The 16,169-nt window shown below is 50.6% G+C and overlaps 1 protein-coding gene across 2 annotated transcripts in view; it reads left to right on the top strand.

Annotated features, from left to right (window-relative positions):
• The first annotated feature begins 9,767 nt into the window (after window positions 1-9,767).
• FSCN1 (fascin actin-bundling protein 1) overlaps window positions 9,768-16,169 on the top strand; it is a 42,037-nt gene continuing 35,635 nt past the window's right edge. For both annotated transcript variants that reach the window (XM_035131927.2, XM_035131928.2), the window contains exon 1: window positions 9,768-10,858. In XM_035131927.2, the coding sequence (XP_034987818.1) occupies window positions 10,033-10,858 (826 nt within the window). In that variant the 5' untranslated portion in view covers window positions 9,768-10,032. The remainder of the gene's footprint in view (window positions 10,859-16,169) is intronic.

The raw sequence follows: 16,169 nt of genomic DNA on the forward strand, positions 1-16,169 counted from the left end.
CCTCTGCTTAAAGACCTCCAAAGGAGGAGACTCCACCACACTCCTTGGCAGAAAATTCCACTGCCAAACAGCTCTTACTGTCAGGAAGTTCTTCCTAATGTTTAGGTGGAATCTTCTTTCTTGAAGTTTGAATCCATTGCTCCGTGTCCGCTTCTCTGGAGCAGCAGAAAACAACCTTTCTCCCTCCTCTGTATGACATCCTTTTATATATTTGAACATGGCTATCATATCACCCCTTAACCTTCTCTTCTCCAGGCTAAACATACCCAGCTCCCTAAGCCGTTCCTCATAAGGCATCGTTTCCGGGCCTTTGATCATTTTGGTTGCCCTCTTCTGGACACGTTCCAGCTTGTCAGTATCCTTCTTGAACTGTGGTGCCCAGAACGTAGTCGAAACAAAAAACAATAAATAATCATGAGGAATCATGAGGACCAACATCCCCCCAAACCAACAAGAATGCTTTGATGGTGTTTCCTGCTTGGCAGGGGGTTGGACTGGATGGCCCTAGTGGTCTCTTCCAACTCTATGATTCTATGATTCATCATCCTCTTATCCACCTGGAGATACACACCTTCCACTTGCCTACCTGGAGGTCTGGCCACCCTATGAGTCCAAAACGACCTCACTGCAGAGAAGGGTCCCCAGGTGTACCCCTTCTTCCTCAAGCCCTTCTTCCTTTCCAACTTTTGCATTTTCTGGAACGCCTGGGGCTGGTGGGAGGAGAGCCCGGCTGCAGCAGGCGAGGAGGAGGAAGCCGAGGAGGAGGAGGAGGCTGGCTGCGCAACTGACAAACGGTCTCCTTTCACCAGAGACGACAAAGGGCCATCCAGGTGGAACCTGAGATAAAAAGTGGGGTTGTGGGGAGGGGAGAGACATGGGAGGGGAGGGAGGCTTCCTTTCAGCCAGCAGCCAGAGTTTGGACAAGGCCACCTCTATAGATAACAGCAAGTGGCCTTTGCTAGATTTTGTGATATGTAGAGGCAGCGAAAGAGGAGAGGAGGAGGAGGAGGAGGAGGAGGAGGAGGAGGAGGAGGAGGAGGAGGAGGAGGAGGAGGAGGAGGAGGAGGAGGAGGAGGCGGCAGCTGCCTCATGAGCAGGGAGGTTTTGCAGCTCCACTTTTGATGCTGCTGTTTCATGGCGGGTTTCGGGTGGCTCTGGCTTGGGGAAACTTGGGGGGGGGCAGGAGGGCACATTAACTAGCAGGCATAGGCAACCTTTGGCTCCCAGATGTTTTGGAACTACAACTCCCATGATCCCTGACCACTGGCCCTGTTAGTTAGGGATCATGGGAGTCGTAGTTCCAAAACATCTGAGAGCCAAAGGTTGCCTATGCCTGAAAGGGGTTGTGGAAAGGGAAGAGCCACAGGCACAGCTGGGATTCCTGCATTGCAGGGGGGATGGACTAGACCAGGCACCCCCAAAACTGCGGCCCTCCAGATGTTTTGGCTTACAACTCCCATGATCCCTAGCTAACAGGACCAGTGGTCAGAGATGATGGGAATTGTAGTCCAAAACATCTGGAGGGCCGAAGTTTGGGGATGCCTGGACTAGACCCCCGTGGTCCCTTCCAGCCCTACAGTTCCATGATTCTACAGTGGTCCCTTGGTTCTCAAACTTAAATCTGTTCCGGAAGTCCGTTCCAAAACCAAAGCATTCCAAAACCCAGGCATGCTTTCTCATAGAACATAATGCAAAATGGATTATCCCGTTCCAGACTTTTAAAAAACAACCCGTAAAACAACAATTGAACATGAGTTTTACCATTGATCCATAAAATGAAAGCAATAATCAATGTGCTGTACTATAAAATAAATGAGACAGTATTGTAGATTATGAAAATTAAAATTACTTTTTTTTTCTTACTTGCTCTGATGATAGTCATTGTTTGGATGGGGGGGGGCTTTATCTATTGCCGCAGTCACACAATCAATCAATCAATCAATCAGTAGATGAACTGGGTTCCACACAGTCACAAAAACAAATGAACTGAAAAAGCCTCAAAAACAAAAACGCAAAATAAACAGCAAAAACAAAAGCGCCAAACTTACTCCATTCGGAAGTCCATTGACTTCCGAAATGTTCGAAAACCAAGGCGCGGCTTCTGATTGGTGCAGGCGCCCCGGAAACAATAGCCAACAGCCACATCGGACGTTTGGCTTCCGAAAAACGTTTGAATACTGGAACACTTCAGGGTTTTCGGTGTTTGGGAACCAAGGCATTTGAGAACTAAGGTGTTTGAGAACCAAGGTACCACTGTATTATTCTCAGGAAATTCAGAGTAACGTACTTTCTGTGTGAGGAAAAGCTGAAACGTGTCAAAAAGAGTCGCACTGGAGAGTCAGAAGGGAGCTTGGAGGCCACCCGAACCACCCTCCTGCTCAAGACAAGACCTACAATACTGTTGTACTGGAAGGAGCATTGTTATAGGTGCCACATAATCTCTTTTCCACATTTGTTAAGAATTCCATTTTTTCATGTGGCGGCACCTACACTTTGGAACTTCCTGCCTATTGACATCAGGAAGGTGCTTTCAATGTACTCTTTTCGGGAAGCCAACTCAGATATGTAGAATGTTGATGTGAGTTCTAATCTGTTTTTAGTTTATTCCTGAGTTTTAAAAAAAACCCACGTTTTAAATAGTTGCTTTTTCACTGATCATTTTATTGTTCTCATATCTTTGTAAACAGTTTTTTTTAAAAAAAACCACCAATCAAGCAGTGTATAGATTTTATGAAATAAATGATAAATAAATGCAACATGCAACATAGGCAGCTATGAGCCGATAACACAAGGAGTATTTGTTAGCTCGTACAAATGATTGGCGAGTTTCTCCATCTATCAGTACCCCAATAGGGGCAATTTTAGAGATGGTTTATTTAAAACCTCTCTTTGCCTGGCCAGTGTTGGAATCTAAATATAATAAAAAGAAAATACATCTACCACCTTCAATTTTAGCTACTGGAGAGGCTTGGTCTAGATTGGCTTGAAAGCTACAATTTGGTCCATGTGCCCGTGCTGAATTATCCTTATTGGGCAATCCAGATCTGACGACAGAGAGGCAGTCTTTCTTGTGTAAGAAATTGGCGGAGTGTGGGATATATGGATTAGAGCCATGCTTTGACAGACAACACAAATGGCTATTTCCACCCCCTGGCAAGCGAAGTATGTGCGTAGATTTGGGTTGTTGTTGTTTTAATTGCGATCCACTCTGGAATTGCTTTGAAATTAAAGCTGGGCATGGAATGTTTTAAGAATAAGTAAATAAGGAAGATAAACGGAAGGAACTAAAGCAAACATTTGGGTGTGCAGAGTGCCTGTCTCTTTGGACTAGCTATCAGGGCACCTCCAGCGCAAACAGGCATCTCTCTGTTTTTATACCACCTCCATTGTTGCAGTTCCCTCTAAAGGATCCCAAGATTTTCCATATGATGAGACTGCTGGGAATTATCTGTCAGCTGCCGATAGAGTTATCTATCTTTCCCTGTCCTGTTGATGGGCAAGGAGAGGGGACAGCTTTCAAAATCTGTTAAAAGGCTGCAATCTGGTGCACCCTTACCTAGGAATAAGCGGTTCCTGAATTCAATGCAGCCGACTTCTGAGCAGGCAGGCAGAGGGATTCATTGCATGTTCACACCAAATATATACACGATTAGGGATTTGTTAAGAAATCCACATTTAGTTCCTTTGGGGAATTAGTTCGTGTTGGTCTAGGACCTGGTCGAAACCAGGATTCAAATCTCCACTCAGCCAGGAGGCTCACTGGGGATCACCCTGGCCGGTCACAAGTCTCTCAGCCTAATCTACCTCACAGGGTTGTTGTGAGGATTAAATGGGAAGTAGAATGCTGTTCGTCACCTTGAGCTTCTTGGAGGAAAAAATGGAAATCAATGCAATTAAAATTAGTGTGGCAGCAGCACCAACACTTTGGAACTCCCTGCCTGTTGACATCAAGCAGACACCTTCACTTTTTTCTTTTCAGTGCTTGCTGAAGACAAGGCAGCCCTGCTTAGGGAAGTTTTTATTGTGTTGTTTTATATTCTGTTGGGAGCCGCATAGAGTAGCTGGGGAAACCCAGCCAGATGGGCAGGGTATATTATTATTATTATTATTATTATTATTATTATTACCCAGATGCTTTGAAAGTTTGTACGAGTTTCAGTATATTCTATTGTGGCTTTATCTTTCTGTACGTTTTACATTGTGACTGTAATATTTTTAGGGATCGTTTTATTGCTTTAGCTTTTGGTAAACCACTTTGAGGGTTTTTTCCTGCAATCAAGCTGTATTTTATGAAACAAACAAACAAACAGCAAAATAGGCTGCTAGACTGAGGTGGTGGAATTCGACTTGCGGGATCAACTTGCAGGTGAGTGTGTTTTTGAAACCTTCCTTCCTCAAGCAAGAGAGATGGCATCCTGAATCTTGTAGAATTATAGAATTGTAAAGTTGGAAGGGTCGGCTAGGTAAGAAGAAGCGGCCCACTTTTTTCAGCTCAAGGGGCAACGTCAGGGTTGTCTTAAGCAAATGCGGTGCTGGGGTGCAAAGGTCTGCCCAGCGCCCCCCCCCCCCGGTTGCCCAGTCCCAGGTGCGCAGGAGGGAGGAGCCAGCTGGCCGCCTCAGCGTTTCGCTGGTTCGGTCGCCCCGAACTCACAGCGCAGAGCCGCCCGCAGCAGAAGAGCCCATCACGGGACTCCGATCGATGGGCGGGCTCTTCCCCAGACTCAACTCTTGGGCCCCAGACTCTCAGCCTAGTGCCCCTGAGAGCCCGGCGCCCAGGTGCCCCGCACCCCTAGCGCCTATGGGTAAGACGGCCCTGGGCAAAGTTGAGGGTGGGCCAGTCCTCAGAAGATGGTGCACCGGAGGTGGGAGTGGACATTCAGCCATGTACATGCACAGCCAGATACGCTTGCGACACACGTCAGGATCCTATGATCCCCCCCACATTGTTATCAGTGGCAAAACTGCCATGATTCAGACCAGTCACACTCCAGTTGCTAATCAAGGACAACCGCTGGACCCAACCACTGGGGGAAACCCTTGTCTGATTCATTATTTTCCTTCAGATAAAGGAAACAAACTTTCAGGAGGGTCTCCTTCATTGCATATCTTTAGGCACCAGGCAGAAACATTTCTCTCCAACCAGGAGTTCGGCTGATTAACATTCTATGACTTTTAAAATAAGTTTGTGGAAGGAGGAGCTGGCTTGTTATTCTACTTGTTCTTGTCTTTATTATGTATTTTGTGTTCTCCTTTTTTATTTTTCTGCTGTGAGCCAACCTGGGAGCTTCAGATGAAGGGTGATATACAAATTTGATAAATATTACTACTAATAATAATATACAAATTTGATAAATACTACTAATAATAATTAAAAAAACCATGGATTTCACTTCAGTGATCATTCTACTCCTCAAAATATATCCTGACCTCATTCAGCTGTCCCAATGCTACTTTGATAGAGGTTGACGTACAGGTGAAACTCAGAAAATTAGAATATCATCGAAAAGTGCATTTATTTCAGTAACGCAACTTAAAAGGTGAAACCAATCTATGAGATAGATGCATGACATGCAAAGCAAGATATGTCAAGCCTTTATTTGTTGTAATTGTAATTATTTGTCCTTAGGCGGGTCAATTATAAATGGAATGTAATTAATGAAATGTTTATTTTTGTATTATTGTAACGATTTGTTTTATTACTGTGGAATTTCCAAAAGAAAGCATTTGTAAAAATTAAAAGAAAAAGAAAAAATAATAAGTTGCATTACTGAAATAAATGCACTTTTCGACGCTATTCTAATTTTCCGAGTTTCACCTGTATTTCCATTTTGCCATTGACACATCCAGAATGGGACGTAGCAAACTTGCAATGCACATGTTCATTCAGACCCCCTTCTGCCAATTAATGCATGCAGCCAATTAGCAGGCCAGAAGGGGAGCTGAGCATTGTTCAGCTGTCAATCCCCTTCCCTGAGTAGTCCCTGCACATATATTAATTTGTACATGAGAAGCGAATTGAACCTTTCCCATTCACTCCAGCAGGAGCTCCCAGGCATTTTGACAAAAGAGGGTGCTGAATATGCCACAATTCCTCACTCCATCCCCCCCCCCCAATAAAATAATACAGATCCCAAATCAAAATTATTTACCTCATTTTATTTCATAAAACGTAGACACCGCTTGACTGTAAAGAAAAACAAACCATCGCAGCAGTTTGCATGAAAAGATAAAACAATAAAATTAGCAATAAAAAAAATAGCAAGAATTTAAGACATTTGAAAGGTTAAAGTAACGGAAGACTAAGAACAGATTAAAACCTGCATCGAATTTCTAAGCATCTGGGTGGGCTTGTCTAAACAAAAATGTTTCCAGCATGTGCTAAAAAGGATATAGTGACGGTGTCAACAGGCAGGGAGTTCCAAAGTGTAGGTGCTGCTACACTTAAGTATTGATTTCTCACAAATGCCGGAGGGGGTGGATGCTTGAGATTCCTGCATTGCAGGGGGTTGGTCTAGATGACCCCCAGGACCCTTTCCAAGTCTACAACTCTATGTTTGTATGATATTACATGGCCAATGACTCTTTTGCTCCCCCCATAGATGCTTGACCACTCGCAGGCCTTGGAGAATGTCTGAGGAGCAGCCCCAAGACATCAGGAAGCCACCTAGTCTTCCTACTCACGAGGAGAGCTGGAGGTTGACTTGCTAGTCTTCTACTGACAAACAAATGCAGCCAAATTTCAAATGTCTGTTCTCCAAATCCATTGGATTTATTCCATCCATTCCTGGCAGCCATCCTAGTCCAATTAAGATTTTATTTGCAAAAGAGGGGTTGAGAGGGAGGATAAACAAAGCTAAAACAAAGGATGTCCTGTGAATACGGCCATGTGGAGTCAGAAAGAGGCCCAGAGCGAGCTAGGAGAATCAAAACTCTCTCGTTCCTGCATCTTTACAACTGAAGAGTCCCTGGCCAGAGTTGCCAACTGCTCCTGTGCCTTTAACAGCACCTTAATCTGCAAGAAGCACCAGCTGATGCTTGTTACGGTGTTGAAAACTCAAGCAGCTGTGTGTGGGGTCTGCATTTGTTTGAAGTGCTCTGGCAGAACACAACATTCACGACTGCCGATAAGAAAGCTGTCTGTGCTTAAAAGCAACACGTTCCCCTCTCCCAAAGAGCCAGGAATCAAGGCCATGACTCTGGTTTGGGCATCGGTGCCTGGTGCCTCTTTACAGCATCTGGAGCCAGGACTGGGGCAGGTTCGGGGCAGTCCAGGTTCACAAAGGTATAGGCAAACTGAGGTGGGCCCAGGGGAGGGCCACAAAGGTGCTCAGGGGTTGAGGAAATGAGTCTTAGGAAAAGGGATGATGCTTAAAGGCCCCATATAGTACTTTCTTGGACATCTCCAGGAAGGGCTGAATCTGAAACTCTGGAGAGCCACTGCCAGTCAGTGTGGATGAGATTGAGCTGGATGGCACAATGCTTGCACTTCTATAAGGCAGCTTCTGTTTTCCTAAATGTGTATGTTTAGTCTAAAGAAGGAAAGGGGGGTGATGCCCCTCTCCAAACACCTGGAGGAGTGTCACCTAGAAGGGGAGCAGTGGCCAACAGAATATTAAAAACACAATAAAACATCAAACATTAAAAACATCCCTAAACAGCCTTCAGATGTCTTCTAAAAGTCAGATAGTTGTTTATTTCCTTGACATCTGGTGGGAGGGTCCCACCACCGAGAAGGTCCTCTGCCTGGTTCCCTGTAACTTTGCTTCTCGCAGGGAGGGAACTGCTAGAAGGCCCTTGGATCTGGACCTCAGTGTCAGGGCTGAACGATGAGGGTGGAGATGCTCCTTCAGGTATACTGGGCCGAGGCCATTTAGGGCTTTCAAGGTCAGCACCAACACTTTGATTTGTGCTCAGAAACATACTGGGAGCCAATAAAGGTCTTTCAGGGCCGGTGTTATATGGTCTTGGCATATTGAAGGCAACAATGTTTCTGCCTCCCAGTTGCTGGAAGCTGCAGAAGGGGCAAGAGTTGCTCACGGGCTCAATCCTGCAGCCACTTTGAGAACAGGATGCTGGACTAGATGGGTCACTGGCCTGATCTAGCAGGCCGTTCTTATCTTATCTTATCTTATTTACTTACTTCCTCAATGCGGCCCCAGAGGACTGGAGGATGGCTAATAGGCTAGGGTTCGAGGAGGAGCAGGCCAAGGATGATGAAGAACAGTCAGGGATCATAGAATCGTACTGCTAGAAGGAACCATGAAGATTCTTTAGTCCAACCCCCTGCAATGCAGGATTTTTTTTGCCCAATGTGGGGCTCGAACCCATGACATTTGGATTAAGCAACTCCTCCTCAAATGACTGAGCTGATGGGAGCTGGAGTCCTGTCACCCCAGGGCCCTGACAGGCTTCCAATCCCAGCCCCCACAAATACCAGTCAGTTCCATTGAAAACAAGGAGACTCAGGAGCTCAGGAAGAGACTTCATGCCAGTGAAAAAGGACCCCTGCATGGTTAAGTCCAGTCAAAGGTGACTATGGGGGAGCCAGCGTTTGCCTACCGACAGCTTTTTGCATCATGTGGCCAGCATGACTAAACCGCTTCTGGCGCAACGGAACACCGTGATGGAAGCCAGAGCGCACGGAAACGCCGTTTACCTACCCGCCGGAGCGGTCCCTATTGATCTACCTGCACTTTGACGTGTTTTCGAACTGCTAGGTGGGCAGGAGCTGGGACCGAGCAATGGAAGCTCACCCCATCATGGGGATTCGAACCGCCAACCTTCTGATTGGCAAAGTATGATATGAGTAGTACCGGTATGTAGTATGAGCTACACCAGGTGGGGGGCCATCTGGCCCGCCAGATGTTGTCAGACTACAACTCCCAGTACCCTTGGCCACTAGTCCATGCTTGCTGGTGCTGATGGGAGCTGTAGTGCAGCAACATCTGGAGAACCAAAGGGTCCCCATTCCTGGTCTCCATCTCCTGGGGTGGGAAGCTGGGTGGAGGACGATGGGAGCTGGGTGACCATGGGCTCCCTCTCCAGGGTTTTAGGGAGGTGCTGGAAAGAACCAGAGGCCCCCTCCCCTCCTGCCTGCAAATGGTGGGCTCTGCCTCGGACTAGATCTGCGTAGGATTGCAGTGCGCAACTGCAGTCATTTAATACATACCGTATATTGTAACCAAGACTGCAGCTTGCCAGCGCGCGCTTTGATAGCCTAAGCCTAACAAACGCTGGAGATGTGCTCTCCCCCGGGAAAGCAGACGAGGGCTTCATTCTGACCTGCTTCGAAATGGTCATGATCTCCCTCCCTAAAAAAGCCCCATTGTTTCCCACGCGGCTTACTCCCAGGTAACAGCGTGCCTAGCCAGCGGCACGCTCCTACTCAGAAGCAAGCCTCGGTGCCTCCAAACGGGACTTACTCCCGGGAAAGCAGCTCCCACCCTCGCCCTTTGCGCAGCTTCGGGTCTGCAGCACACGCAGCTCCCCTCGGCGCGCCCCGCGCCCCGCAGGAAAGGCGCCCAGATGCGCTGGGGATGGGCGCGCGCGGAAGGAGGGGGGTGCGCGCGTGTGCGGCTGCTTTCCTCTTTGCTGGGGGGTGGGGGGGTGCATCAGCCTTTTGCATTGTGGGTGGAAAAGGGCCCGGCAGCTCCGGATGAGGCCCCCTCCGTGCGCGGACTCCACCCCCTCTCGTCTGAGGCGCCTCGGAGGCGGGGTCGCCTTTTCTCTCCGTCTCTTATTAAAGAAGGGACCTGACATCACCCGCGCGCTAGAGAGAGGCGGCGGCGGAGGGGACGAGGGTGGCAATAGCAGCAGCAGGAGCAGCTGGGCTTTGTGAATCGGCCTTTGTGAATCGGGCAGGGGGAAGGCGAGGCCAGGCCAGGCAAGGAGAAGGGGGGCAGCAGCGGCAGCAGCAGCTGGTCCGCCCGCCGCCAGCCAGACAAAGGCAAGCCGAGGAAGGGGCCCCGCTAGCCAGCCGCCCGCCCGCCCGACGCCGTTTCCCCCTCTCGCCCCGCTTTTGCGCGCCCCGCCATGACGGCCAACGGCACTTCGGAGTCGCTCCAGATCCAATTCGGCCTCATCAACTGCGGCAACAAGTACCTGACGGCCGAGGCGTTCGGCTTCAAGCTCAACGCGTCCGCGCCCAGCCTGAAGAAGAAGCAGATCTGGACGCTGGAGCAGGCGGCCGAGGACTCGACGGCCGTGTACCTGCGCAGCCACCTGGGCCGCTACCTGGCGGCCGACAAGGACGGCCACGTGAGCTGCGACAGCGAGGCGCCCGCCTCGGTCGACTGCCGCTTCGTCATCCTGGCTCACGACGACGGGCGCTGGTCGCTGCAGTCGGAGCCGCACCGTCGCTTCTTCGGCGGCACCGAGGACCGCCTGTCGTGCTTCGCGCAGAGCATCTCGGCGGCCGAGAAGTGGAGCGTGCACCTGGCGCTGCACCCGCAGGTGAACATCTTCAGCGTGACGCGCAAGCGCTACGCGCACCTGGCGGCGGCCCGCGACGAGATCGCCGTGGACCGCGACGTGCCGTGGGGCCTCGACGCGCTCGTCACGCTCGTCTTCCAGGAGCAGCGCTACAGCCTGCAGACGGCCGACCACCGCTTCCTGCGCCGCGACGGGCAGCTGGTGGCGCGGCCCGAGCCCGACGCGGGCTTCACGCTGGAGTTCCGCGCCGGCAAGGTGGCCTTCCGCGACGCCGACGGCAAGTACCTGGCGCCCTCGGGCCCCAGCGGCACCCTCAAGGCCGGCAAGAGCGCCAAGGTGGGCAAGGACGAGCTCTTCGTGCTCGAGCAGAGCAGCCCCCAGGTCGTGCTGCGCGCCGCCAACGACAGGAACGTCTCCATCCGGCAAGGTGAGGCAGCCCAGGCCCTTCACACGTGCAGCGGGCGGGCTCCGGGTGCGCGTGTTCCCTAGCGGTTGGCGGGAGACACGTTCCCTTGGCCAGCCGGGCTGGCTATCCTCCTCCTCTGCTTTCCCGCATATATGCTGATTCACATTGCGTTACTTCACACGTGTAGGTGGCGGGCCCCGGGGTTGCGTTTTCCCTCGAGGGAAGGGAAGGACACGTTCCCATGGGCGGCTTGGGCTCTCCTCCTTTGTTTCCCCCGCGTATATGCTGATTCACACGTGCCGGGAGGCGGCAGAGCTAAGTTCGTTCTTTCGCTCGCGGCTGGAGGTGGGGAACATGTTCCCTTAGGCGTCATTGTCTCCCTTTCCCCACGCCGTTTATGCTGATTCACACGTGCGTAACTCCACGCGTGCATAACTTGCGCTCTCCATATGACGGTACATTTGATGCCTCGCGGCCGGAGCGCCTCTCTTTACAATAAGTTGTTTCTAAGGAGCCCCCCCTTTTTCTGGAGGGGGGCAGTTCAGACGTGGAAATCGCGGGGTTTAGCCCCTCGAATGGTGAGCGCATGGGCGGAGCGGTCCTTGGGGAGCGGCAAGGGAAACGGAACTTTGTCCCCCCAGGCGGAGGGCGCGTTGCGTTTTCCTGCGGGGGGGGGGCAGCAAAGGGGATCTTGTTGCAGGATTTCCCCCCTGTGCGACGGGATGGGCGGGAAATCCTTTCCCCCAAAACGCGGCACTCCACGAATTGTTAGGTTGGGCCTCTCCTGAGCGGTGGGAGGGGGCCTCGTCCTCGTCCTCCCTGCGCTTCCGAAATGTCTTTGATCCAAACCAAGCCCTTTGTGAATGGGAAACGGGGAGCGGAAGGGAACAGTGAGGGGCGGAGATCCTGGCTTCTTCCGTGCTCACTGTAAAGGACATTGCAAGATGGGCACACACACCCCCAATACAGAATCGCTTTGTCTCCTTCGCCAACCCGCCTTCTTTCCGTGAAGAAGCTAGGAAGAGCCTGGTGGATCAGGCCCACCTAGTCCCGCATCACCATAGAGCATAAGAATCTAGATAGACTGTTCCTGGACCTGGAGGTTCTATGAGAACATGTGAAGAGTCCTGCTGAATCAGGCCAAAGGGGGCTCATTTAGCTCAGCATCCTGCTCTCTCAGTGAGAGGTGCCCCAATTGGGAAGCCCAACAGGGAACCAAGCAGGACGTGCCCCCACCCCCACCCAGAGCAGAGCCCTGGTGGGCTAGCAACTAGGAGGGGAGGGGGAAACACAGGACTCTCCAACTTCTGCTCAGCAGAGTAATTCTGTACCGGTAGGTAGCCCTGCAGCAGCCCCCTCTCTTCCCTTTTTTTCGCCCCCCTCTAGAAGTCTAATGGCCTTCTTTCCCCCACCCTCCATATCTCATCAATTTAAGATGCGAGGGGGGTAGTATTTGCAGAATCAGAACCCCAAAAAAGTGCAGGTGTACCAGCTGGTGTGGAAGCATCTCTGTGCACCATAAGGGGAGGGGCCATCCTTTCAAGATTTACAGCCCACCTTTTTTCTCTTGAGTAGCTCAAGGTGGTTGGCACACATAGTTCTTCCCTGCTTTTTGTTGAATCCCCACAACGACCCTGTGAGGTAGGTTAGGCTGAGAGAGGCAGTGGCAGACCCCCAAGATCACACATGTGAGTGGGGGGGGGGATTGGTACCCTGGTCTCTCCCAGATCCTCGTCCCACTGCCCCCCCCCCACCAATTAGCTGTCTTAATCTTGTGCAATGCAGGGAAGCAGAGCAGCATCTGTGAGCAGCTGGAGTGAGCAAGCAAGTCTGCGCACATGCGCGCCTGGTCACAGGTCCCCGCCCCACCCACATCCTCCCCAGGCACATGGTCCCCAGCCAGCAGCATCACTGTTCCTGCCTCTTCTTCCTGCATGCTGCCCCCTCCCCCCATGATTTTACCACTCCCTCTCTCTCTCTATGCCCCCCACCCACCCCAGGCCTGCCTTCTGCCTCTTCCTCAGCTGTCCTGTTCCACCAGCTGCGCAATTGCCTAAATGGGGGGGTGCTCTATCTCCTCCCCGCATAGGACTGCCGGATCAAATTCCCTAAATCATCCCTAAATCGAAGGGATGTTGTGTTAGTAGTGCTAGGTTTGTTCTCGGGCGCATTGTGCACAAAGCATGGGCCCCCTCTTCTGTGCATGACCTGTGGGTGGGGGAAACCGCAGCAGACGGCCTCATGGGACATATGTGATTTTTTGGGGGCGGGTTGAGTTTGATTGCAACGCAAGCCACTAGTCCTCCTGATCTCCTTTTCCAAATGTTTTTTCCTCTCCCTCTCTTTGCTTCTTTCCGGCACCCTGATTTGTGCAGCTGTATCATAGCTTTATTGCCAACCCTCCAAAGTGTGTTTCCTCCCCCCCCCGGCCCCCCTGCTGCCTGCTGGGTTTGTAGCACCTGTTTTTTACAAGGAGTGAAATGGAGGAGGAGGTCTTTCACTGATCTCTATTCTGACAGAAATGCCCCCTCCCTTCAGATTCATGCTGTATGTCAGGGGTGGCCAACTTCCAAGAGACTGCGATCTACTCACAGAGATAAAAACTGGCAGTGATCTACCCCCTTTTTGTGGGTTCAGGTCAAAGTTGTTGAGTTTTTTTAGGAAGGAAAGTCCTGTTTTGGGGGGTTCACGTAAAAGTTGTTGAACCTCTTTAGGGAAGAGAAAAGCGACGTTGAGCTTTTTTTCTTTTTTTTAGGAAGGAAAGACCTGTTTTTGGTGGTTCAGATCATTTTAGGGGTGCAGGGCAAAGATGTTGAGCTTTTTTTAGGGAAGCCAAAGTTTTTTAGCTTCTTTGGGGGGAGCCACTGATCTACCGGTGATCTACCACAGACATCCAGTGATCTACCGGTAGATCACGATCTACCTGTTGGACATGCCTGCTGTATGTGATTTCTGGGATGGGTACAGAGGCACCAAAAGGTCAAAAATTCCCTCCCCCCCCAAGCCCCATGGCTTCTCTGAAGAAAAGAGCAAACTCTGCCTGTTACTTAGTTCTAAAATTTGGGGTAGGCGGTTGTGGCTATTGATGGTCTGCCTTGGGGCATTACAGATCTCTCTCTTTTTCCTTTTGACTAATTGCATCTCTGCTGTCAGGGTTTTCCTAAACCTAGAAATCTCTGGCTCATTTTCCCTTTAAAAAGCTGACTCAACAGGAGATCAAAGGCAGCTAATTCCACCAAGAAAACCTTCCATCAGAGCAGGCACCCCTCCTCCCTTTTCTTTCTTTTTTAGAAAGACAGTGATTAAGTTCTGGAAGCAATTCACTCTCCCCACCCTTAAAAAGAATTACAGAATCTCATTAAACAGCCTGTCTTTATGGTGGAAGGAGCCATGTGAGGGTCTTAGCAGTTCCATTTTGTTTGGTTTTTTGCATTGGCCACTGCTGGGCTAGGCCAAAAAGTGCAGCAAACCCTTAAAATTCTGCGCTCGGGCAATCTGAATTCTGCAACATGTATGAATCATGAGGCCTAGGAACGTGATTTTTGAAAGGACGAAGGAAGCTGAATTCTGTAACCCAAACAGCAACATGATTTCTCCCCACCCCACCCTATAACCTAGAGAATTGTGGCATGGATCCATAACTGATTTTTTTTGGGGGGGGGGCGAGGGGCAGGCAGAGTGTAGTGCAGAACACAGTATATATGCAAGTGATAGTCAATGGTTAAAGCGCATGACTTTGCTCCAAAGAATCCTGGAAGCTGTAGTTGGAAAGGGTAGCTCCGTGCGGCTGGAACTACAGTTCCCAGGATTCCTTGGGGGCAAAGTCGCATGCATTGAATGTACTTTCAGAGGTATACGGTAGGGGGAATCTTCCCCATGTGTGCTGTGAATCCTTTCGCCTCTCCGCAATTCCCCAGCCTAGCTGGGCTTTGCTGGAGCCTGAAACTGACACAGTTCTGTGAATGGGTTTTAGCTGAAAGTCTGAGCTGAGTGGCCGACTTCTGAGCTGACCTACATTGAAGTAGCACAAAGGGAGCTTTGCGCCTGCTGGCCAGCCCTTCAGCTGAGTCAGCTGCATGCCAAGCCTATCCTCCGCCCCGCCTTTTGTCTCTGGGCTTGCATGCCTGCAGCCGGGTTGACCCTCAGAGTCCTCACACAAGGTGGGGAAGAACAGAGTCCCTGGGGATTTATGGGGGCACAGCCTGCCTGGCTGCAGAAAGTATGTGTGCAGACACATGCAAGATTGATGGTGGCTGCCTGCTACTTAGGAACGGAAAAGCAAGTATTTTGCTGGAGAGTTCTTAAAAATTACAGATAACCTTGGCTGGGCCGGGGGGTGGTGGTGCAGCAGTTAAGACTAGGACTGGGGAGACGCAGGTTCAAATCCTTCCTTAGCCACAAAGCACCCCTGTCTTTCAGCCCAGCCTACCTCGCAGGGCTCTTGGGAGGATAAAAGGAGGAGTGCCTTGTACAGGACTCTATAAACGACTCAGAATAATAATAATAATAATAATAATAATAATAATAATAATAATAATATATTTATACCCCGCCCATCTGGCCGGGTTCCCCCAGTCACTCTGGGCAGCTTCCAACAAAACATTGAAATACAGAAATCAAACATTAAAAGCTTCCCTAAACAGGGCTGCCTTGAGATGCCTTCTAAAGGTCTGGTAATTGTTGTTCTCTTTGACCTCTGGTGGGAGGGCATTCCACAGGGTGGGTGCCACTACCGAGAAGGCCCTCTGCCTGGTTCCCTGTAACTTAGCTTCTCGTAGCGAGGGAACCACCAGAAGACCCTCGGCGCTGGACCTCAGTTTCCGGGCAGGACGATGGGGGTGGAGACGCTCCTTCAGCACCAACACTTTGAATTGTGCTCGGAAACGTACTGGGAGCCAATGTAGGTCTTTCAGGACCGGTGTTATGTGGTCTCGGCGGCCGCTCCCAGTCACCAGTCTGGCTGCCGCATTCTGGGTTAGTTGTAGTTTCCGGGTCACCTTCAAAGGTAGCCCCACGTAGAGCGCATTGCAGTAGTCCAAGCGAGAGATAACTAGAGCATGCACCACTCTGGCGAGACAGTCCGCGGGCAGGTAGGGACTCAGCCTGCGTACCAGATGGAGCTGATAAACAGCTGCCCTGGACACAGAATTGACCTGGTCCTCCATGGACAGCTGTGAGTCCAAAATGACTCCCAGGCTGCACACCTGGTCCTTCAGGGGCACAGTTACCCCATTCAGGACCAGGGAGTCCTCCACACCCGTCCGCCTCCTGTCCCCCACAAACAGTACCTCTGTCTTGTCAGGATTCAATCTCAATCTGTTAGCCGAATAAG

The sequence above is a fragment of the Zootoca vivipara genome, chromosome 14, assembly GCF_963506605.1.
Source record: "Zootoca vivipara chromosome 14, rZooViv1.1, whole genome shotgun sequence".
In the NCBI taxonomy this organism is placed as follows: domain Eukaryota; kingdom Metazoa; phylum Chordata; class Lepidosauria; order Squamata; family Lacertidae; genus Zootoca; species Zootoca vivipara.